Source organism: Vitis riparia, chromosome 8, assembly GCF_004353265.1.
Source record: "Vitis riparia cultivar Riparia Gloire de Montpellier isolate 1030 chromosome 8, EGFV_Vit.rip_1.0, whole genome shotgun sequence".
Taxonomy (NCBI): Eukaryota; Viridiplantae; Streptophyta; class Magnoliopsida; order Vitales; family Vitaceae; genus Vitis; species Vitis riparia.
The window spans coordinates 12667303-12692050 of NC_048438.1; the positions used below are offsets into that span (position 1 = coordinate 12667303).

The 24748-nt window shown below is 34.2% G+C and overlaps 3 protein-coding genes across 8 annotated transcripts; 1 reads left to right on the forward strand and 2 right to left on the reverse strand.

Annotated features, from left to right (window-relative positions):
* The first annotated feature begins 4276 nt into the window (after nt 1-4276).
* On the forward strand, nt 4277-14976 carry LOC117920510 (transcription initiation factor TFIID subunit 8). Of its 6 annotated transcripts, none has more exons than XM_034838090.1 (3): nt 4277-5890; nt 11229-11426; nt 11533-11944. In XM_034838090.1, exon 1 carries the CDS (start codon nt 4613-4615, stop codon nt 5717-5719), a length of 1107 nt encoding a protein of 368 aa, XP_034693981.1. In that variant the 5' UTR covers nt 4277-4612; the 3' UTR covers nt 5720-5890; nt 11229-11426; nt 11533-11944. The 6 variants fall into 6 exon arrangements, with proteins under 6 accessions (XP_034693981.1, XP_034693982.1, XP_034693985.1 ...); XM_034838091.1 differs by having other exon boundaries at nt 11541-11944; XM_034838094.1 differs by lacking the exons at nt 11229-11426; nt 11533-11944 and adding an exon at nt 14778-14976.
* LOC117920631 (auxin-responsive protein SAUR71-like) lies at nt 13743-14678 on the reverse strand. Its single transcript, XM_034838234.1, has 2 exons — nt 14351-14678; nt 13743-13816 (listed from the first exon to the last, which is right to left on the reverse strand). Exons 1-2 carry the CDS (start codon nt 14676-14678, stop codon nt 13743-13745), a joined length of 402 nt encoding a protein of 133 aa, XP_034694125.1.
* Nucleotides 14977-19442: 4466 nt separating the features above from the next.
* Nucleotides 19443-24707, reverse strand: LOC117919863 (membrane magnesium transporter). The gene is made up of 4 exons (XM_034837138.1): nt 24528-24707; nt 24381-24433; nt 24196-24296; nt 19443-19778 (listed from the first exon to the last, which is right to left on the reverse strand). Exons 1-4 carry the CDS (start codon nt 24598-24600, stop codon nt 19685-19687), a joined length of 321 nt encoding a protein of 106 aa, XP_034693029.1. The 5' UTR covers nt 24601-24707; the 3' UTR covers nt 19443-19684.
* Between the last annotated feature and the right edge of the window lie 41 nt (nt 24708-24748).

Consider the following 24748-nt stretch of genomic DNA (forward strand, 5'->3'; position numbering starts at 1 on the left):
GCTGTCCCACTATCCATGACTCTTATGTAGACTGTTGTATTGAGGTCGTGGTAGTTACCCTGGTAGACTATTCTCTTGAGACTCCTCATTAGATCATTCATTTGAGATGACGATGGATTCCTCCAATAGAGCATTTTGAGTTAGAGACGTTTGACTTATTGTGGCACTTAGTCAGGCCTCGTGATTTAGTCAGATGGGCTGTGAGGGTATATTTATAGTTGATTTGACCATTCCGACTCGCTGGTAGAGCATCTTTTGAGACTCAGGGAGTCTCTTTTAGACCCTTTCAGTAGATTGAGAGTTGTGGCGGCACGCTACCCTGGAGCATATTCCTCTCCTCATCATTTCTTTGCAGCACGACGTTCAGAGCCACTATATCTTCTCAGTTACTACGTTCAGAGTCGTCTTTCACAATTTGGTGTTTTGAACCACTATCTATTTTCAGTTTGGCATTCAGAGCCACTACCTCTTTTCAGTTTGGTATTCAAAGCCACTATTTCTTTCCAGTTTCAGTATTCAGAGCCACTACTTCTTTTCAGTTTTGGCATTCAGAGTCACTATCTCTTCTTAGTTTCGACGTTCAAAGCCACCATCTTTTTTCAGTTTGGCGTTCAGAGTCATCATCTATTCTCAGTTTCGGCATCCAGAGCCACTATCTCTTTTCAATTTTAGCGTTCAGAGCCATCATCTCTTTTCAATTTGGCGTTTAGAGCCACCATCCCTTTTTAGTTACGACTTTCAGAACCGTCATATCTTCTCCGCTACGACGTTCAGGGTCGTCCTTCACAGTTTGGCGTTCAGAGCCACTATCTCTTCTCAGTTTCGACGTTCAAAGCCACCATCTCTTTTTAGTTTGGCGTTCAGAGCCACCATCCTTTCTTAGTTATGACGTTCATAGCCGCCATATCTTCTCAGCTACAACGTTCAGAGTCGTCCTTCAAAGTTTAGCGTTCAAAGCCACCATTTGTTTTCAGTTTGACGTTCAGAGCCACCATCTATTTTTAGTTTGGCGTTCAGAGCCACCATCTCTTTTCAGTTTAGCGTTAAGAGCCACTATCTCTTCTCAGTTTTGGCGTTTAGAACCACTATCTATTTTCAGTTTGGCGTTCAGAGCCACCATCTTTTCTTAGTTACGGCGTTCAGAGCCGCCATATCTTCTCAATTACGACATTCAGAGTCGTTCTTCACAGTTTGGCGTTCAGAGCTACTATTTCTTCTCAATTTCGGCGTTCAGACCCACTATATCTTTTCAGTTTGGTATTCAAAGCCACTATTTTTTCTCAATTTTGGCATTCAGAGCTACTATTTTTTCTCAGTTTCGGCGTTTAGAGCCACCATATATTTTCAGTTTGGCGTTCAGAGCCACTATCTCTTTTCAGTTCGGTGTTCAGGGTCATTATCTCTTCTCAGTTTTGCGTTTAGAGCCACTATCTCTTCTTAGTTTGGCGTTTAGAGCCACCATTTCTTTTTAGTTACAACGTTCAGAGCTGCCATATCTTATCAGTTACGATGTTCAGAGTTGTCCTTCACAGTTTGGCATTTAGAGCCACTAGTTCTTCTCAGCTTCGACGTTCAGAGCCACTATCTCTTTTCAGTTTGGGTGTTCAAAGTCATCATCTCTTTTCAGTTTGGCGTTCAAAGTCACTATCTCTTCTCAGTTTCGGTGTTTAGAGTCATCATATCTTCCCAGTTACAACGTTCAGAGTCATCATTCTTAGTTAGGCGTTCAAGCCATGTTTTCAGTTTGGCATTTAGAGCTACATTCCTTACGTTCAGAGCTGTTAGTTCAATTTGAGCATTCAGAGCCTTGAGCTCACGACCGAGAGCCATTTTCACCCTTTAGGCGTTTAGAGCCACCACTTTCTTTCATGGGTGTTTAGAATCGTAGGCTTTCAGATCTCCTATTGGCATTCAGAGCCACAATTTTCTTTTATAGGCTTTCAAAGCCATCTTTTCTAGTTTTAAGCGTTCAGAGCCATTTCTTTCATCAGTTTTAGGCGTTCAGAGCCACTCTTCTCTTCCAGTTTTAGGCGTTCAGAGTTGTGTCTTCATTTTGGCATTTAGAGCCATTGTCCAACTTGGCATTTAGTGCCACCATTTTCCTTTAGTTTTGGTGTTTAGAGCCGTTGTGCATACTCATTCAGGCATTTAGAGTCTCTATCTTTCCTCATTTTTGGTGTTCAGAGTCATTTTTCCTCAGCCTTATCGTATAGAGTCATAGCTTCTAGCATTCATAATTCACTAGCATTGCACATCTTGCTTTCACGATTTTACATTCGTCCTCATTTTCCTCACCTTGTTACCTTGTGTTTATCGCTTGTTCACCTCGTTACCTTTGAGTTCACGACACATATTTCGATTGTGTTGTTGGACACCCTACACTTAGCGTTCTCATGTAGTTCACATAGGGTAGTCCTTTTTGGACACATTATTTCCTGTACTCCAAGGTGGTTCGACTGTTACTCATCTTTGACATCGATTTTTGAGTCATTTTTGGAGAAATCTGAAATAAAGTATGGATCCCTAGTACAACTTGGGAGACACTTTGAGCGCTACCCTTCTCTTAGGATTTTAGAGCCTTGAGTGAGCTCGTGTCTTACTAGTGTCCCTTTGAGGGGTCTCATTTGTTTTTCGGTAGAGTCACTTCATTCCACTCACTATTCACACTTTCTTTTCACTATAGTATTCATATTCTTTACACTCATGAGCTCTATCGAATATGGGCATATTTGTAGACCCCCTCAGATATAAGGATTCTTTTTTTTTTTTCTTATCACCCCGAGAATGAACTGTTTTTTTTTAGGCGGCCAGATGAGACTGGAAGTGAAAGAAAAACAAGGCATGGATGAGTCGTTTTAGCGGCCAGATGGGATGGAAAGAGAAAAGAATTCTTCTATCCGAGAGAATCTACAACGTGTAATTTGGATTGACTATCTTGTCGAGATAATATTGGCGTATTATTATTACTTGTGAATTATTTGTTTGTTAGTAAAATTGAAAAAAAAGTCAAAACAATTGAAAAAATAGTTGTATTTCAAACAAAATAACACTAATAAAATAATATTATTTCCTATCACCCTCACCGAGTATAGCTTGCAACCCAATTATGATAAAAATTTAATCAAAATAACTTATGCTTGACTTATATTCCAATTTATCAATGTAGGAAACTAAATTAATATGAGCTAGTAAAATGACACAAAAAGAAAGTTAGACATCTTCAAATTTCTTTAAATAGTTTTTTTTTTTTTCAACTAAAAATTATGTTGAATAAACCTTTTCTTTTTATTTATTTTTATTTTTTTATTTTATGAGAGATAATTTTTAAGAATTTATTTTAAAAATAAATTAATTTTTATAATAATATATGAGATCTCTTTAAGATCATATTTTGTTTTGAAAAAATTTTGGGGAAAATTTAAGAAAAAGAAAATAGAGAGGAAGGTAAAAAAAAAAAAAAGCTTAAAATCAATATAATATATTTATATATTGCTTTAAATTTATTTTATTTATTTTAAACATTTAGTATAAAGATTAAATAATTTAAATATATATAAATTTTTAACTCATTTTTATTATATTTAATATTTTACATTATTCAATGAGAAAATCATTTTCCTCACAAATTTTCTTATTTTTTTATGTACTTCTATATTATCTCAATATAACCTAATTTTTTATAAAATATTTTTAAAATAATAAAATATAGTATATTATGAAAAATATATAGTATTTTCATAAAAACTGTTTCCATATATAAATTTTTAAATGTAATTTAATTATTTAAAATAACTTTTACCTTTTTCTATTGACATTTTACTTTTATATTATCTCAATAATAGGCTCGACGATTGGAGTTCACATGTTATTCCGTGGCCAAAGGCGTGTTTCAAACGTGTTCTTTAAGCTTCTATTGCACAGCGGGGTTCAATTATTCGTTTCAACGGATGCAAAACCTAAAATTGGCATATTACATTTTACTGAACTTAATTTAATGTTAAATTGTGTGAAAGGGTTAAAATTTTTAAAATTTCAAATCTAGTTCGACCGTTAATTTCATGCCATAATCTTTGAATGAATAAATTGGTTGGTTTTGAGAGCTTACATGATAGCAAATTTGATATTTCCGAATTGAAAAAAAAAAAGAAAAAAAGAAAAAAAAAAACAGAGTGAGACCGGCTTATTTTTGGCCAAAAGCTCAGCGAGTACACATGAGATTTTACTATTGTCTCCTGCCGTTGGATTAGTCTACGGTCTATAAATAGGGTAAACCCCACCCTCTATCGATCTCAGCCAACTCTCTCTTTCTCTCGATCCGTCCTCTAGGGTTTATTGATCAATAATCCATAAACCCTACTGTCGTCCAAACTATTCCTCTCTAGGGTCTCGCACTTTTTTGTTCAATTCTTTATTCCCAGCGTCGTAGATTGTAATCACCGAAGAGCCCAAGAATCTTTGTATCCATTTATGTTATCTACAATTTTTTACTTTGAAATGCAATAAAGTTCTGGGATTTCGAATCCTGTACCCCTTTCCGAGTTCTGAAAAGAATTGGAGATTGATGGGATGAGTAATTGAAAACCCTAGAAAGAAATGATATTGGGGTTTGAATATGAGCGATGGAGGTGAGGACGACAGGAGAAACAGTGACAACAATGCGCCGAAGAGAGCAGGGCCTGACGAGTTTGGCCGGGCGGTATCGAAGATTGCGGTGGCACAGATATGCGAGAGCGTCGGGTTTGAGGGCTTCCAGGATTCCGCGCTGCAAGCACTGTCCAATATTGCCGTCCGATACCTTTGCGACGTGGGAAAGACGGCGAATTTCTGTGCGAATTTAGCTGGTAGAACACAATGTAATGTGTTTGATGTTATTCGAGGGTTGGAGGATTTGGGTTCGTCGGAGGGGTTTTCGGGTGCGTCGGGGGTTGATCAATGTATTGTGAGTTCGGGCACGGTGAGGGAGATTGTGGAGTATGTAAACTCGGCTAAGGAGATTCCATTTGCTCAGCCCGTGCCTAGGTTTCCTGTGGTTCGGAATTGTAAAGCGACACCAAGTTTTGTGCAAATGGGGGAAACTCCTGTTGGCAAGCATATACCACCGTGGTTGCCGGCTTTTCCTGATTCCCACACATATATTCAGACGCCAATGTGGAATGAGAGGGCGACGGATCCCAGGGCAGATAAATTGGAGCAAGCTAGGCAGAGGAGGAAGGCGGAGAGGTCTTTGTTGAGTTTACAGCAGCGATTGGTTTGTAATGGCTCAGCATCTGCTTCCACCTCGGTGGGACGATGTGATGATGCTGAGGCATCTCGGGCAGCTGAGGGAAACCCATATCTTGCTTCGCCATTGCAATTTGGAGAGAAAGATGTCTCTACAGTTGTTTTGCCAGCTAAGCTTTTGGATGACTTGGTTGTAGATAACCATGTTTCCGTGCTAGAGACATTTGCACCGGCTATTGAAGCAGTGAAGAATTCGTTTGTTGATTCAGGGGAAAGTGAGAAAAATGTTGTTCCTGAGAAAAGGTCTGCTGTTCATTTTAAGTTGAGAACTGGCAAGAAAATTTTAGGCGAATCTGTGGATTTGAGGCTTAAGAACAAGAGTGTGGGGAAAGTAGTGTCATTGATTGGGCGGGATGAGGAGAGGGATGACAAGAAAAGAAGAGCTGAATACATTCTTAGACAATCCATGGAAAACCCACAGGAACTCACTCAGTTGTAAATTAATTCATTGACTGTCTTGCTTGGTGGAAATCTTCATAATTTATTCAGACATTGGTGCTAGCATTAGACTCTTGGTGGCCAAAATTTAAGCCAAACCGTTGTTCTGGTATTGATACTATGAGAATCCAGTCGGCAGCTCCTCATAGTCTCAACTTAACAATTGTAGGAGGTATGTGAATGTTTATTTGCATCTTACTGTCGTTTTAATTTGTAGACAATTCTTTTATGATGACAGTCTTGCCTTTTGTTCCAGTCTATATTGAATGGATGCATTTGATTCTCAGATGTGGTGGTCATGAATTGTATTCCTCTTCTAAATATAATTGAATGGATGTATGTATTGTATCTCATGATGTTAATTGTTATAGTTCATATAGTAACAAACTGTACACTTAAGATTTTGATAAAAAGTAAAATTAAGTGTTCCTTTGTATACACTTCTTGTGTTGTCTTTTTAAAAAAATATTTACTACCTCAAATTTAAAAAAAATTAATAGTAACTTTTAAAGACATGAGGTATGTTCATACTTTTTATATAAGGATTATTATATTTATATACAAGTTAATATTATTTTCTATCTTTAAAACCTGAAAACAGGAAGCGTATCCAAACAAGCACTAAGTTATCCAATTATAGGAAAACTTTGTATGACTTTGGTGGCATGGGGTTTTCACTCCATGTAACAGAAAAAAGGTCACCTATTAAAATTAAAAACAAGGAAAGAAAATAAAAAGAGAATTACTTATATATAAAATAAATAAATGTGACTAGAACAAACTACAAATGGAAGAATGGAGATTCAATTTAATTTAAAACATAATTAAATGAACATTTAGTAAGAGTATCGATTTTTTACTAATTTGGGGGACTATTGAATGTAAACATTTTCAAATTCCCTTAGAAAGCTCTAAAACCAATACCAGCAGGCTCTAATGAATTCATGTAAAATGGAAATGGTAGTGAAGAATACATACCGTCAACAAACATCACAAAATAACTTATTGGTCGTGTAAGGGTAAAGCTAACCTCCCAGCCTAAGGTGGAGGTTGGCTATCTACTTATTTTAAAGTTGGTTATTTGCTTGGTTCTTTTAGGCAAGGATTGAATGCTATGTGTTGTGCCTAAGCACGGTGGGGTTGAGATCATAAGGGCTTTAAACCAATGAGATTTGTTGGGTGCATTTATAAGCTTTTGAGTGGTTGCCTTTTAAGGTGTAGCTGATGGCAATGCCATTTAGCAATGATCTTGAGGTTCAAATTTCAAGTGGTATAGGGGTGAGCCCATATCATCTCAAGTTTGCTTGATCAATAGTTGGTATAAATGTGTCTAACAGGGTGAATTACCTATTATAAAAAAGAATACCTTTTGAGGCAGATTTTGTGTAATCAAACGAAAGAAGTTATTGAGAAAGTTGTTTTTGGTTCGTAGAATGCTTCTATGCATGGGAGATAGATTATGGATGTTGTTTGACTTAAAAAATGAGTGGTTGAGGGTATGGATCACTTGCAAGTTTGATATTGATTCTTCGTTAGATGAGCTAAATAAATTAAAAAGCACCTAATAATGTAAAAGGCGATGCAACCTAAGTCCACAGGGTAAGTATAAAGCATGGCAAAGTAGTGTTTTAAAAGGAAATTGAGGTTTACACTTTGATGGCCTCAAGGCGTGGTTATGCAAATTAGTCTTGAGGCTATAGCTTTGGTGTAGGGTAATCGAGGCTTAATTTGCACCCAGTTGAGGCTTAGACCTTGAAGCTACAACCCTGAGGCTATTGAGGCTTAAGCCTCAAATATTTTATAAGATAGTGGGTTTGGGTCCTTATGGGCTTTTCGTACATATTCTATCATATATTAAAATCTTAAAACTCAATGGTTTTAATCAATTGTGCTTTTTGAGGTTTTGGTATAGATTTATATGTTTTTTCTTAGCTTTAAGACTAAGGTTATAGTGTACATGAATGATTATTCAATGACCATGTTAAGATATGTTGATTGGCTTAGCTCTAAGTAAGGAGAGAGAGCTTGTCTTTTTGTTTTTTATTTTCCTTTTTGCTTGTCCGCTTGTGCTTGTTGTTTATGTCATGTGTATTTTGTTGTACCTTTTTTTAGGCCTTGTGAATATATATCTGATTTTTTGTATTAAAAAAATGACCAGGGTTAAACCTTTTACAAAGTAGGGACTTAGTTAGCTATCAATTAATCCTTTAACTAGAGAGGGAAGAAAGAGATATAAAAGCTATAAATAAGTTGTTGATCATTGTAATGATTGAACTCATATATAATAATAATTTCATATTATTGATAAATAAAGGAAAAAGGTCATTACAATTGATGGATGAAGCAAAAGAATGCATAGACATTAACATTGATGTGGAGGATAATCGAACAATTAGATATGATTATTATTCCTTAAAAAAAGGTGATAACAATAGCAGTTCTGAAGAATGGTTGATGAAGCCAGAGAGTTGGATGTTAAAAGAGAGAAAGTGAAACTAAATTAGAAATTATTAATTATGACAAATTTAGATGGTTATCATGAATTGAATACTTTTCTCATTATTCATTTTTTATGTGATTTTATTAGTATTATTTTTGGGAAATTTTATTTTCTTTATGATTATGATTATTATTATTATTTGGTTTAAGTTGAGGTTTATGCCTTCTTCTGCCTCAAGGCTTACACCTCGCCTCATTTGGATGAGAGATGTCTTAAAACTGTCTTTAGCCTTTTAAAACACTACGAAAAGGAAAAGAGAATGAGAGCCCTTCCAAGAAAGTCAATAAAATTAAACAAGAAAACATCACCAAAATTCCAAAAGGCATTTGACTAAGAAAATGGAAAATTTAAGAATACATACTTGATCATCAATTTTGTAGTTCCCATGATGGGAGACAAATTCTGGATGTTGTCCTTTATTGTTGACAAGGCCATCAAGTCTAAAAATGAGTGGTTGAGGGTATGGGCCTCTAGCAAGCTGGATATAGATTATTTCATGGGCAAAAAAAAAAAAAAAAGTACTTAACAAAAAGGCAGTGCAGCCAAATGCACACAATAAACACAGAGCATGGTAAAGGGAAAAAAGATAGAGAGAAAGTCAATAAAATCAATCAAGGAAGCATAACCAAAATTCAAAAAAACACTTGACCATGAAAATTGAGTTTGTAAGGATACATTCTTGACCATCACTACTGAACTTCCCTTGCCCTCAAAACATCTGTTATCCCATTTTTTCTAAATGCACCAAATCAAATAGAGACAAGTATGAGGTGGCTTTAAGGAAAAAGTGCATGGACAGGTTGCAATGAGTTTCGTTGGGTGTCCTCTTCCCTTCACCATACATTTTTATGCTTTCTCTAAAGATATTTGGATGACATGTTTGAGAGGTGGTGGGTGGCCTTGCTCATTGGGACCCTTATTTTTTTGGGGAATTTTCATAATTGGGTCCTGGAGAGTGGTCAATCTTTCCTCAAGAAGATTGAGGAAGTGCTGGTGCATAGGCATGGGGAGGATTGGGTGGTGTGGGTTTGTGTCAAGGATGAAAGGTTGTGTCAAACCCCTCTATAGTTCCTTGAGCCAGCTGTAAGAAAGTTTTTCTAACTAAGATAGTGTGGAGATCTGGGCCTCCCATGAAAGTTATGTTCTTTTGGAGCTGCTTCGAATATATTTCTTTGTTGCCTATTAAAAACGGATGATTCATTTAATTTCCTAAAATTTAATAATTTCAATGACTATTAGCAGAAAAAATTTCTCCTATTTCTGATGCCTAAGTGTAATTCAACCTAAATCAGCAAAAGTTCATAAGGTGATGCTCTTAATTTCTTCCCATGTTCCATGCCTAGAGCTGCTCTGCTTGCAGATCCTACCTATATGCATTTGATTTGATAGCCTTTTTGGTCTTTTTTGTTCTTGGAATAATCCATTTTCTAAGCTATCCATGGAATCAACATGGGTTTAGTTTGTATTATTCCTTAAAAGTTTGTCTGATTGGTTTCAGTACTGGGACACTGAAAAGCTCATGAAAACAACATCCATAACTTGCAAAAATGGACAACTATCAAATTTAGGTTGATTTAGATAGAGGAAATTCTCTTAGAACTACCTTGTTCTTTTTGCAGGAACTGTTAAATTCTGAATGAGTGCCAAGCTATACCCAGTTCTCATTTATTCATATCTACAATAATGCCTCTTCTTTTGCTTGTTGATACATACCATACAAGATACACACAAAAACTGCAGTTTTTGTATCTTTGAACAACAGGAAGTATACATGTAAAGCTTAAACCAAAATGGCATAACTACCGTCATTAGTTTAAAGCATACAATCATGTTCATTAGTTTTCGTTATCACCTGCTTATAGCATTTATAATTATGGGGGGAGAGCATCGATTAATCAGTGAATTTTACTGAAATATTGGGTTTCCGAGGGGCCCACAAAATGAAATACAAGATGGAAAGTTGGCAGGCCTGTTTTCTCTGATTTTTCGTGATTTTATCGCCAATTTTTGAGATTATCCCAATTTTATTGCCAATATACCCTTTTTTGTTACAATTTTTTCATGGTCCTTAAATGGGTGACTCTTTTAAATTGGTGGTTTTAAAAGGCAAGGGATGGGGACTGGGGTTTGAAACCTGGCCCTCATGTATGGAATGGCTATGCCATAGCCATCATGCCAATTCAGCCTTTTTAATACTATGTAGCCATATATATACATATACACTGTATTTTGTCTTTGTGTTTTCTAAATCTAAAGCATTGATTTATATCCTAAATAAAATATTAAAAATAAAATCATTGTAAATAAATTAATTTTAGTTATCTTATTTTCAAATTTGAATAAACTTATTTTCAAAATATGAAAATGATAATTTTCTTAATAAGTCTTTTTTCTATATTTTGTGTAATAATTAAATACAAGCAAAACATAATCTTGTAAATAAAATTATAATTTTTTTAAATAAAAAATATTCGTACATAATATTATCATTTTTTTTATATCCTTAAATACTTACAAACTAGATTGATCATTTTTTTAGTATTAAATGTATTTTCAAATACTGCATCTTATTTATTGTCCAAAGTTATAAATTTTATCATATATATTGTTTTTAAAAAAACAACTTCAATATGTGTATTATTGCTTATTTTATCATTTTTGGATTCTTTTTCCCAACATTCCTACCAGTTTTGGTCAATTTCTTGTCCTACCGGTAATCTTTTCCCATCCATTTGACATTTTCTGAAAATTTCATAAAATCCAGTCATCAATATTTTGTTAGTTTTCAATATTGTGAACCTTAGGGAAGAGAGGGATCCTCCTATAGAGAGCTCCTAGCATCCCGTGGTTTGAATTTTCAGGATTCAGGGAAGCATAGACTGGTGTGGGTGGGGTGGTGGGGGACGAGAGCTATTTTGTCAAGACCTTATGTCCAGGAATCTCTCTGAAGTTTCTGGCAAAGCAATTCTGGAATTCCTGGGGTGTGTTAAGAGCTTGTTTCTTTGTGCAGGAAGCTGTTTAGGATAAGATTTGACTAATCAGGTTACGAAGAGGGGCAGTGGCTGTCCAGAATTCAGGGGAGGATAGATTGGTAGATTTTTCTGTCAATTCTGGTGTGTGTTTACAGGTTGTTCTTTGTCTGGAAAGGTGTTTAGGAGAAGATTGGTTGATGGGGTTATGAAGAGGGGCTGGATGTTGGCTATAATAGGTGGGATCAAAGAGTCAGATGTCATGTTTTAATCCATTGTATCAAAACCTGAAAGCTTTGGAACCTTGTGCTGACTTTATTTGTGTTTTGGTGGGTCTTTCCAAAGTCTGTCAGATTGCTTCTATTGAGCTGAAAAGGAACAGGAATGCAGAAAGGAGAATGTAGAACTTGGCCACCCTTTGCTTGTTTAGGTGCATTTGGAAGGAGTGCAACAACAGAATTTTCAAGGAAGAGCAGCACCCTGATCAAATGATGTAAAACATTTTCCTGAAATCTCTCTCTCTCCCTAAATGGGCTAAGATCTCATGGGGGGTTGACTTTTCCCTCTTTGATTTCTTTGAGGGCTTAGGTCAAGATTAGTATGTGTAGGTTTTTTCAGTTCTGATTTTTTGCTATTTTCTTGTTTGTTTTTTATGCATTGTGTACTCTCAGTGTACTGGGTTGCACCCCTGGTTTTGTTAGATACTCTTAATCAGGGAAAAAAAGACATCATTTTTTATGCGTCAAATTTAAGATCATATAGTTTACCATTTGCAGAAATATAAAAAAGAGAAGGCTTTGAACTCTTATATATGAGGTTTTCCCTTGCCCTTACCCTTACCCTGTAATTGCAATGCTTCTTTTGTGATAATTAAAATTTTGAACACCCCCAGAATCTGTCATACATCTCTGAATGAACCTGATAAGGGTATAGCAAAATTCAAAGCTATGGGGTTTGGGGTGCTAGGGCTGGGCAGTCAGGACCCTACCTCATTCTGAATAGGATGTCAGTATGTGGATGAAAGATCCCATTAGATTGTATTGGATCCAGGAACTTGAGAAATGGTGATAATCCTTGATCTCTCTTAATTTGAAAACCTTGAACATCTTCTCCTTGATAGCAACTGTCAATACTCTTACCATTTGGAATGACTATGCTTAAGCACTTCCTTTGTCCATAGTGGAATGTCATATCACTAAAGTGCATATCCATGTGGACAGTGGATATCAATACATTATTGTCATCTAGTGCCAGATTAGAGGTGTGTGGGTGTGCCATTTGCAGAGTTCACGAATAGATCTCTCCATTAGCCTTTACTCGTGTGATCCCCATATTGAAGTCCACTCTTTTAGGCTCTATAGACTAGAGCTGGGAAAAAATAGGAGAACCTTTAAAGATTCCTCTCATTTTGCTGATTTGATGTGGTGTAAGCTCAAGTTTCTGGTTTCTTTCTGGGTGTTTACTTCAAAAGAGATTAAGGCATCTCATTGTTGAATATTGGAGACTGAATTTATGGAGTGTAACTATTAATACCCCCCTAGATATTTCAAAGGTGAGGTGAAATTCTCCCTTTTGGGAGAAGGATACCTGATCTTTGTATTTTTCCTCATAATGTTTGTTGTTTCCTTCAAAATGAAAATCTCCTTTTGTACCTGATGGCCGCTCCCTCAGCAACCCTAATCAATTAGTGATTGAAGGGTCATGGGAAGTGAGGGAATTGCCTGAAAAGTGTAGCTTGTCTGAGTCTTTGGAGTTTGAAAGTATTTGAGTTGGGGGCTTTTCAGGGGTAGCTGAGGAGGGAGACTGAACTAATCTTGTTCTGTGGAATTCTGGCTGAAGCGATGGCCCATGGAAATATCCTGGGGAAGATCAGAAATTTGATTGTTTTCCTTAGTTGCACTTTCTTGTGAGCTTGAGGCCAGGAAACCAGGCGTCGGTTTTTTATGTTAATAAAGGTATTCTGCCCTTTTGACAAGTTTTGATAGACTCATTCCCCTCTGAGCATGTGGTTCTTTGGAAAGGATTTTCCTATCCCTTTTTTTTTGAGCCTTTTAGTTTTTTTTTTCCCTCTGTTTCCTTAGCCTTGTTAGGAGATCTCCTTGTTCTTCCCTTCAAAAACTTCCTTCTTATTAAGAAAGAAGTTAATTCATTTCAATTTTTGGTGATTGCTTACCTCTTTTATTTTTTTTGCCAGACATTTTTGTATTTCTAAGTATGTGAGTTGATGTATCTTGTTATAAAAGATGAACCTTATGGTGCTGTGTCTAGGTCTTCATCTCAATTTTTTTCTATCCTTGAGACTTTTGTCTTGTAACAATCATTAGGAGCTCTAATTTTTTATTCACCAGTGAAATTTTTTATTCAAGGATAGTATAACATGATGCCATGAATGATTTTCTTATAAGCTAGCAAGAATTCTTGTTCCTTAGAATTATTTTGTTTTAACATGTACAACAGAACAAAGAACTGCAGAAATGTACAGCCAAAAAAAAAAAAAAATGGAAAAAAGGAAAAAAATGAGACATGATACTACAAAAATATTGGTGATTTCTGGCTCATTGCTGATACTGTTGCCTCTGCTGGTTAAACTGGAGCTGAACGCCCGATGCAAACATTGTCTCAGATTTATCTGTGCTTTGAATTTGCGTAATTGCAGAGTGATGCAATGATATTCTGGTGGTTTCGTTGTGTTTTTCCCCATTTGCACACAGATTAATATTTAATGTCTCTGTTGTTTTCATGATTATGCATTAGTTATTATTGTAAGAAAAATTTACTGCTATGTTCTTAAATTCATAAACTTGAGCATAACTGCAACTGCATTTTTTGCCTGCTACTGAACCCTCCAAACTCCATGGATTTAGTTAGGGCTTGTGTTTCTCAATACTTTAGACTTCTAGAAAACGAAAGCTTTTTGTTGGGAAAGAAACAACTCCCTAGAGGAGCTGGACATCTGATCAAATTAGTTTGAGCTATTTTTGTTCTGAACACAAACACATTATAAACCTGAAAGAAAAATAATGGTGATTCAGCCTGTAGCCATGTCTCTTCAAGATGAATGAATGCTCAATGAGTGGATCTCCTCCCTCTGAATTGCCGATTTGAATTTGCATGGTTTGTCAATCATAGTTTACTTTACCCGATAGGATTCTTTGGAGCTCACTTGCTTCACAAGGTACGGCTAGGACACCCTGTTGATCGAACCCGAACTCTTGTTCTGCTGCTTCTAATAACTTGACAAATGGAGGATAAGCTAGATAATTCAATGCAACCAAGAACTTCTTAGGCTCTCCATTGCCCATTGCTAGCACTGAAAAATACCCTTTGATCATCACATTTTCCCCTTCGGCAACACTGCTGATGCTATTACAATCCATGTCTTCCCCTTCCCACCGTAGAAGGTAGCGGATCCTCCAAAGCTGCTGCTTCACCACACGCCTGATTCTGACGATTAAGCGACGGTTTCTGCATTCCCTCATAGGCAGATACATTTGTTTCTCTCTGTGTATCATCTTTTCTTTACAAAATCTAGAAGTTGTTGGTTGTTTCTTCTTTGGTTGTAATGGGCAATCTTTGTTGTACTTAAATAGATGAAAGACGCGAAGAGAGTTGGGGACATTCGCCAGTGGAGTTGTGCATGTGACTTCCCCCATCAATTATGTATTGTCACCTCCTAACCTCTGATAAGTCCTTTTTGAGTCCTCCCTGCTGGGGTCTCACTCTCAAGAAGTATGAGGAGGAGAAATGGATTTTCTGGCTGTAGGGGCATCTCCCTTTTTCCTTTTTCCCCTTTTTGGCGTCTCCTCATTATTTTCCTTTTTTCCTTTTTCCCTTTTTAGCTTTATGCCATCTAATCATTACATCTCCATAAAATAATTATACTTATTCTTGGTTTGGATGGACTTTCTAACTTTTTATTTTTAAAAATAAAAAATACTAATTATTTGTGTATAAAATATAGGAATTTTTGCATTAAAAAAATGAACTTTTTTAATATCTTAATTATTTTAAAACAATTTTTAAAGGCTATTATTATTATTATTTTTTTTTTAAAAAAAGCTTTTATGTATTGTATTAAAATTATTCTTATTGTTTAGTTTTTTAAAAGCAGAAAGCAAAAAGAGTATTTAAACTAGCCCTTAGGAAAAGAATTTATTAGACTTAGAAGACCACCTTTGGTTTAAAAACTGACTTCCTTACCTAGCAATGGAATTCAATAGAAAGTAGTCTTATTCAATGAAGAAGATGAAAGAAAAGGTTCCTGTGTTTTTTTCCCATCTATTCACTTATTTGGTTGGTTGATTGTTTTCCTAGAAGAAGGCGAGGGAGCACAGGACGGATGGAAATAAATGCTGTTAGCCAGTACAGTATACGGAACGCGGGGTGGTACTGCCAGATGTTTGAAATTATTTCCATTTTTTAGTTTTCTATTAAAAGATCCATTCCATATTTTTCTAAATTTAAGCCTCACTTTGGAACTGGTTTTGAGAAAGGGATTTTTTTTTATCATCCAAATAAAAAATTATTTTCTATTTTCTATTTTTAATAATAGAAAATAAAGTATTTTAAAAGAATATTTTTAGTTTTTTTTTTATTTTAATTTATTTTTTGAGAATTATTTTAAAAAATAATCATATAAACATATAAAATAATTAAAAAAAATAATATAAATTTTATTTTTAAAATATATTTAAAAATATTTAAAACAAAGATGAAAAATATTTTAGATTTATAAATCGAGTTTTGTTCTATAAAAATCAATAAATAGTTATTTAAAATTATTTAAAAGAAATTATTTTTAAAAATAGTTATCAAATAAATTTTATTTGATTTGATTTGGTAAAAATATTCTCACTATTTTTTTCTCTAAAAATATATTTTTTTAAATTTATGTATAAATACTTACAATGGTAATGACTATTTATGTAAAAACAGATTTAAGGATTATTTTATTTCTTTTAACCAAGTAATTCTTTAAACTATTGCCTAGAAAAAGAATTTATTGGGTTTATGATGGTTTAAAAAGTGACTTCCTCATATTCATGAAAAAAGACAAAAAAAAAAAAAAAAAAAAAAGCTTCCTGTTTTGATTTGACCGTCTGTTCACTTATTCCTTGATGACTCTTAAGATTATTTTTGACAGCCTTCACTCGTTTACATAATAACCCAAATTTGGTTGACTGTTTTCCTCGAAGAAGACGAGGGAGCAGAGGCTGGACGGAAATAAATGCTGTTAGCTAATGCATGCAGTACACAGAATGCGGGGGTGATGGTGCCACATGTTTGCCTGGACACCACTGCACGGGGACGCATCATGGAAAGTGACTATTCATTGGTTGGGGGAGGAAGGGGGTATGTTGGGGGGTGGTGGTGTGGGTTGATGTTGGGTTGTGGAGGAGAAATACTGTTCAATGATAATAAAAAACCAGGTATGGTGCATGCATTGACAAGCCCTCCAGTACTATGGTGCATGCATTTGTTCCAAGATATTTTCCCCCGTAGTCGTAGCTTGCTATCATTATTATCTGTATTCCTCCAAATTTTCAAACCCAGCAATCTGAAAACGTGTTGGCGGAAATGAAAGTGATGGTGAAAATTCATCTTCAGAGTGTGAAAGCTGAAAAAGTGTTGGGTTTGAATGAATTATATTGCAAGTGTCGACAGGAGAGAAACCCAGTAGTGAAACCCGGACATGGTTATCTCTTTTGGCTAGTACACATGGAGCCTGTCCCTGTGTTTTGAAAGAAGGGAACCGGTCCTGAATGGGAAATGGAACTTCGTTTTGGGTTGGCTGAATATTTGTCCCCGTGGAATTCAGTCAATTGTTTCTGGTCCTGCTCATTCAGGCTCCATTATTTTTGTTCAGATCGAAAAACAAAAATGCACCAATAATATCAAATGAAATTTCTCGTTTTTATTGAATTTTATATTTGATGTTATTTTTGGTTCATGAGAATGTAAAAAATTTGTGTTTGGCTGCTAATGAAGTTGTGGGAAAGGAAAGAAAATAAAGTCTTATTCAGCCAATCGTTTTATTCAGCCTAAAAGTTACAGAATTCCTCTGATTATACAAACACAACAATGAAATTGAAAAACTCAATCGTTTTCGACTTGAAAAATTAAATCTTAATTCTTAGGCTTATTTTAATTTCATTATATGCTTCCGCATCTCATGAGTCATGGTGGGAAACTTCTTGGTTTCTAACCAAAAACTTTGGATATTTAAGGACTTGTTTAATAATTATTTTCAAAAATAATTCTAAAAAATAATTTTTAAAAACTGTTTTTTGATTTTTATAAAATAAAAGTCTATTTAAAAACTTAAAATATTTTTACTTTGCTTTTAACATTTTTAAATATGTTTTAAAAATAATTTTTATGTCTAAAATTTTATTTTATAATCATTTTATATGTTTATATAATTATTTTTTAAAACAATTCTAAGAAACAACATAAAACAACTAAAAGATGTTTTAAGAAATCACCCTATTTTGTGTTCAATCATTAAACATGTTTTCTATATTTTTTGTTTTGAAAAACAAAAAACTGTTCTAAAAAACAATTTCCAAACATACCCTAAATGTTTATTTTTCTCTCAATATTTTTCTACTAGTTTTTTTATTTTCATCATTTTTTTTCCTTTTTTTTTTAGTTCTATTAATTTAAAATAATTTTTTAATATTAAAAAACGTATGACAATTATGGAAAATTACCAAAAAAAAATAAAAATAAAAGGTAGGGAAAGGAAAGGGAAAAGGAAACTAAAGAGAGGGAAAGGGAACTTAGGGAAGGAAATGAGGAAGGGTGTGGTGGTTGTAAGGTAAAAGGAAACCGAGACTCAAGGATGGAGAAATGTTTGAATTTAATGGATGTCTATAACGAAAAAAGATAAGAGTGGTTTTATCCTTTTATAAAGATTTTTATATGAGAGAAATAAAATGATTAGGCTCGAAACATCCCAAGTGCATTGAATACATCCTGTTAATCTTTGCATCCAATGTGGACTTATTTAGAGGATGTATATCGACTTAATGACTTGATAAAATTTAATAATTTAATTTAAATAATTTAACAAATGTAAAATAATTTTTAAATATTAAATCAAAATAATTAACCTATTTTCAACTCTCCATCTCTTTATACTATTTGCTTTGAGTTTCTTTTATATACATGATTTAACTTAAAATGAACTTAAATTATTAAATAATAAGTATTAAAGTTTTACTACACATGAAATAAACCAAAACCAAAACCAAAGTTTAATATTCCATCTTTAAAAAAAATAAATAAATAAAGAAAAAGGAAATGGATAAGAGGCTCATATCCTTTCTAACAAGTATTCCATGGAGACTACCAAGGTGGATCAGCTAAGTTGCTGCATCCAATATAATCACACAATCATTTATAAACAGGATTTAGATAACATTTAGCAAACTTAATGATTTAATATAACTTGAAGTTATATTATACTTGAATCATTAATTTAAAGTTTATTATTTAATTTATTAAGATTAATTTAAAGTGTTTATTAAGATAAATTAACATATTTACCCTTATTGATATTGAGGAATAAGGTTATCAAAAAGACATTGATGAAAGAAACACGGACATGTGAGACAAAAGTCGGTTAGGATTTAGAAAAAAAGTTATTTATTTTAACTTATTGGTTTAAATTTTAAGTTATATATTAAGAGAGTGTTTGATAAAACTTAATACTTATTACTTAATGAGTTAAATTGATTTTAAATTAAATTATTCTTAAGTTATTAATTTAAAAACTTAACAATATAAATTTTATTCTAAATCATTATATTAATATATTTATCTGTATTAATTTTAACTAATATCTATATTTTTACTACTCTTAAGTAATAAAATAATTTATTAAACATTTATATTTAAAGTATTATAGAAACATGAGATAACTACAAAAATATTTATTACAAACGATGGGTTGTCAATATAGAGTCATAGTCTTAAAATATATTTTCACTAAACATAAGTAAACAAGGCAAATGAGTTTTGAAATTAATAATAAGTTAATGATTTTGACTTAATACTTAAAATTATTTTTGACTTATGTATTAAGTTGTTTTACCAATTATGTTTAATCTATTTAATGACTTAAAATAAATCATTAAATTATATTAAGTTATTAAATTGATTTATCAACCACCTACCAAGTTATCTTACCAATAGTTCTTAATATATTCAATTCTCAAATTCAATATTAAGTCATATCAGGCCGTTAGGTCTCTTTATCAAACACCTCTTAGAAATACCTTAAAATTTGATGATAACATGGAAAGCCATGAAAGACAATGTTATGGTAAGCAGTAGCAAGGCAGGTAAGAAGAAAATAAACTAACAATCATAACTAAAAACAAGTAGATGGTACTAAAGATTACCCAAATCCATTTTTTACTTTTGAGGTCGAATAAATGATGGTTGAAGATCTGATAGCCAAAGAAGATCCACTGCCTTGATTAAAAAGACATTAATACTTCAACTTCATATCTATTTCAGAAGAAAATGCTCTGCCACGATGGTTGAAGATCATGAAATCTACATTGAGTGGTAAAGAAACTATCCTGCAAACAAAACAAAAAATCATGACATTAATGGTCCGAAACATTTAGCTACGAACAGAGAAGATGATACTGCCCTATTAGTTATATCCTAGAATTAATTTTATACCATCAGACAACATGCTAAAAGGATAGATTCTCATAAAAATCATTTACACAGCTGACTTTTGCAAAGAATATATTTTAAGTGTCACCAAGGTTAGTTGTTGGCCATTGGTCTGAGACCAAAAATTAGTCAGCCATCTTTGTGCATGAATAGCCAGGCTAGCTTTCCATTTTTTGATTCCCATTATAGTTAAGTCATTTCTTACTATACATAAAATAAGAAAACCAAATACATGAGAGATTAACTTTAGAAACAGTGGATTTTTTTTAAAAAAAAAAGAAGAATGAGCCACCTAAATGGAAACAATTCTTGTATTGGTAATAGCTGAACCATTTCTTCCCATGCATAAAATGAGAAACGAAAGTGACTACATGGGATATTAACATGAGAAACAGTAAAAAAAGAGGGGGGAAACAGGAAGAAAAAAAAAAAAAAACCAAACAACCTAAATAAAAACAAGTTTACAACTTTTATATCTTGTGGTGTTGAACAAATAAAATTCTATAAGAAAAAGCATCAAAAGTTAAAATTTTTGGGTTAACACCTTGAAGAGTTGGAATAAAGAGGTGTTTGACAATGTTACACTGAAAAAAGAGATAAGACTTTTAATCAGGTGTGTTTATTCTAGGATTCGAAAGAGAGGGAAGGTGCTTTGTCTCCAAAAAAGGAAGGGTAATTGAAAATGGGCTTTGATGGGAGAAGCTTCTCAAAGGAAAAAATCAAGGGAGATTTTGCTAAGGAGGGTGATAGAAATACTAAATTCTTCCATAAAATCAACAATGTGCACAAAAGAATAAATTTTATTACTAAAATAAAAGTGAATGTGGATTGGCTAACTAAGGAGAATAAGATAAAGGAAAGGGTGGCTTGGGCTTTCCACATCCTTCTATTTGATCTAGGGGATTGGATACTTAGCATTAAAGGAGTATCTTTTAAGGCTTTAGATGTACAAGAAGCAGAAAAATTGGAGTTGCCATTCTTAGAGGAAGAGGTGTTTAGTGCTTTGTCTAACTTGAATGGGGACAAAGCTCCAGATGGATTCTCTATAGTCTTCTAGCAGTTCAAAAAGAATTTTATCAAGGATCAGGTGATGAGTTTTTTTAAAGAGTTTCACAATCTAATCCTAGTCCTAGGCCCAAGTGGATTCTTTATGACCTTTTGACAGTTCCCTTCGAATCTTGTTAAAAATGAGGAAATGAGTTTTTTCAAAGAGTTTCACGATCATGGTAGGTTTTAGAAAGCCTTAATGCCACTTTTTTTTTTTTGTTAATCCAAAGAAAAGGATTGTAGAATATCTAAAAGACTTCAAACCCATAAACCTAGTGGTGGCCTATATAAGTTGTTAACAAAAGTTTTGGTCAATAGACTCAAAAAGGTGGTGGAAAAAGTGGTATCCAAGTCTCATAATGCTTTCAATGAGGGAGGACAAATTCTAGATGCACTATGTATAGTTAATAAGGCAAAAAATGAGGTCTATGGAGTGATGTGTAAGCTTCACATTAAAAAGGTGTATGATCACATGAATGGGGGCTTTTTGCTAAGGGTTCTTGAAAAGATGAGCTTTGGGAAGAAATGGAATGGATGGATTAAGTAGTGCATATCTACAACAAAGTTTTCTGTTTTGATTAATAGAACTCCTTTTGGCTTTTTCAAAGCTCTAGGGGCTTGATCCAAGGGGAATCTCTCTCTCTCTCCTCCTATATATTTGTGCCAACAATTAAGGGCCTCAACTACTTTCTCAAGATGAGGGTTTAAGGTTAGGAGGAGAGGTGATGAGGAGTGGAAGTGTCCCTATTTGCCTTTTTTTAATGATACTATTGTATTTTGTAAGGTTTCTCAAGATCAAATGACCAACTTATGTTGGTTGCTTATGTGGTTTGAAGCCATCTTAGGGTCTGAAAATAAATTTAGATAAGAGTGAGTTGATTCCAATTAGAAGGATAGACAACATGGTGGAGTTGGCCTTTGATATTGGTTGCGAATTGGAGACCTTTTGACTACTAAGTTAGGTCTTCCTTTAGGTGCCCCTTTTAAATTGATGGCAAGTTGGGATGAGGTGGAAGAACAGTTCTAAAAAGGTGTAAGGAAGTTATAAGTAGTACATATGATACTTATCCAAAAAAAAAAAAAAAGAAAAGAAAAAAGAAAAGTAGTACATATGATGAGGAAGAAGACAGATGACCCTTTTGTAAAGTGAGAGATGCATAGTGTTAGGTTATGAAAAGCTATTTGGCAGAAGTGGGACTTCTTTAATAGTAGAACTTTTTTTTTTTTTTGTGGATTATAATGGGAGGATGGTGAGGTTTTGGAAGTTGGGTTATGGAAAGCTATTAGGAAGGAGCAAGACCTCTTAAATAGTAAGGCTTTCATTTTTGTGAAAAATGTGAGGAGGGTGAGATTTTGGAAGGATAACTAGTGTGGTGAGGAGTTTTTGTGTCTCTCTTTTCCGTTGTTGAATGCTTTAATTGTTTCAAAGAGGCGTGGTGATAGATTTATGCGATTGGACTTGTGAAGGGCACCATTAGAATCTTCGTTTCTCCGGGAATTTGAATAATTGGGACATGGACATTATACAACATTTTCTCTATAGACTGCACGGGAAGTCAGTGAATGGCAAAGGGAGGATAAGGTGGTTTGGATGGATTCCAATAATGGAGCATTCTCCATCAAAGCTCTTTATTCCATCTTGGAGCCAGGTCATCCAATTCCTTTTCTATCGGGGATAATTTAGAATTCCTAAGCTCCAAATAAGGCACACTTTTTCATTGGTGAGGCCAACTGGGGTAAGATGATGACTCTAGACGAACTCTAGAGAAGAGGATGGTCATTGGTTAACAAATGTTTTCTTTGTAAAATCGAGGAAGAATCCATTGATCACACCCTTCTTCATTGTACTAAAAAAAGTTTTATAGCAACGATTATTCTCTTTGTTTGGTGTATCCTATGTTATTTCTTCCACGACCAAAGAAACACTTTTAGGTTGGCATGACTCCTTTATGGGGAAAAAGACGAAACCATTGCCTTTTGCATTTTTAGGATAATAGGGAAGGAAAGAAATTGAATATCGTTTGAAAATGAGAAGTCTGATCAAAACCTCAAAAGCGCTTTTTTTAGCATTCTCTTCTTGTGGATAAGTTGTACATAGATGAAACTTCTATTGATTAGATGGGTTCTCATTGAGGGAATGGGTAGTTTTTTGTGTTCCCTCTTTCCTGGCTATGCCTTTTGAACTTCATTCTATACGTCTTGTGTAATTTGGTATGCTATTTCCTTTGACACTTTCTATATGGTACTCTCACTTTATTTGCCTATCAAAAGAGAGAGAAAAAAAAAAAAAACCAGAACTATATGTTGGTTTCTCAGATTACCTTTTTTTTTGATAAATAGGTTTCTCAGATTACCTAGTAAATGACCCTAAGCGATAAGGCTAAAAAACTAGTTAAAACTTTCTTATTCAAAAAATATTTCCTCACAGGTTTTTGCTCTGCCCTGCCATTTTAATTTATTGTGCATTTTGGCCCAATAAGGGTTTAGGAAGTGGCCTGTTTTGGCATACAGAATACAGAAAGGTCTACCTCACCCTAAATCTGCCCTGTTGCTAGCCCTACATGTAAGCCTTGGGGTTTATTTGTTTCAAATCTTTTACTTCTTTTGGAATCAATACTAGCCACTTCAAGTTATAAAACAAGGCTACATACTTTCCCCTTAGTTTATAACAGTACACTACACTTCAATAAAGAAAATGGAAAGATGTAAAGATAGCAATTGTATTTCCACTCATGCACAGAAAATTGTTTTGTTGTAATGGTGATGGTTTGTTTTATTTTCACACTTGTTTATGTTGATTACTCCACTTCAGTTCCACACCTTTTAAAGATCAGCATTCATACTCAATTTATATGAAGTCATTCCCATGCATATTGATTCTAGTTTGACAAACTTAACATTGGACAACATATCAATCTCCAAATGTTCTAAGCCAATAATTTTGTCTCCCCATGATTTCAGGATAATAATGCAAATTCTCCCATAAAAAAGAAACCACAAATTCCTTCTGAATGAAAATTGCTATGTTTGATTCCAAGTCAACTGCGATTTGTATAAACTAACCTAATAGGAATTTTTACATTAACTGTTCAGTGGAAGTGTACTAAATTGCATCTTCCATTGTTGAACTACTCTCCACTTTGGCACCTAAGCCTTATAATTAAATTACAAATTTTCAATAGAATAGAAAAAGATCCCTTCTATTTTTATTTGATTCAACAAGAGAATTAATTCATAAACCGAGAAGAAAATAGTGAAGAAACCATCCTGTTCTCTTCAGAATCCGGATGTATTGACAGGAATTTCCCTGGCACAGTAAGTCCCGCCCACATGCATAAACCTAATCCTAGAAGTACTTCAGCTAAAACCTGCATTACAAAAATCATAAATTGTGTAAACACAGAAACCCGCCAAAATAAATTAAATCCACATAGAGATTCAGCGGTATTTACAGTCATGGGAGGTCCTGAAAACTCCTCCTCCATTATCTTCAACAAACCCCTATCTGAAATCAAATACAAATCAATGCCAAATCGAAATCCTAAGTTTTTTTTCCTTCAAGATTTGAAACCCTAGGTCAAGGGTAAATTAGGGCTTACATTGGATGGTTGAGTAGGCTGCATGAGCGAGTATCAGAACTCCAAAAACGCCCACCGCAAAGCCCAAAGCCATTACAGAAAGAATCTGTACTTGCTGGCCTGTGAGATATCTGCGATCGGTTTTGACGAAGGGGAAGGGGCACAGTCACAGATCGCTCCAAGGGCCACCTACGGAGAAGGTGCGTTGAAAAGAAGGTATTTATGACAAGTCCACTTAAACG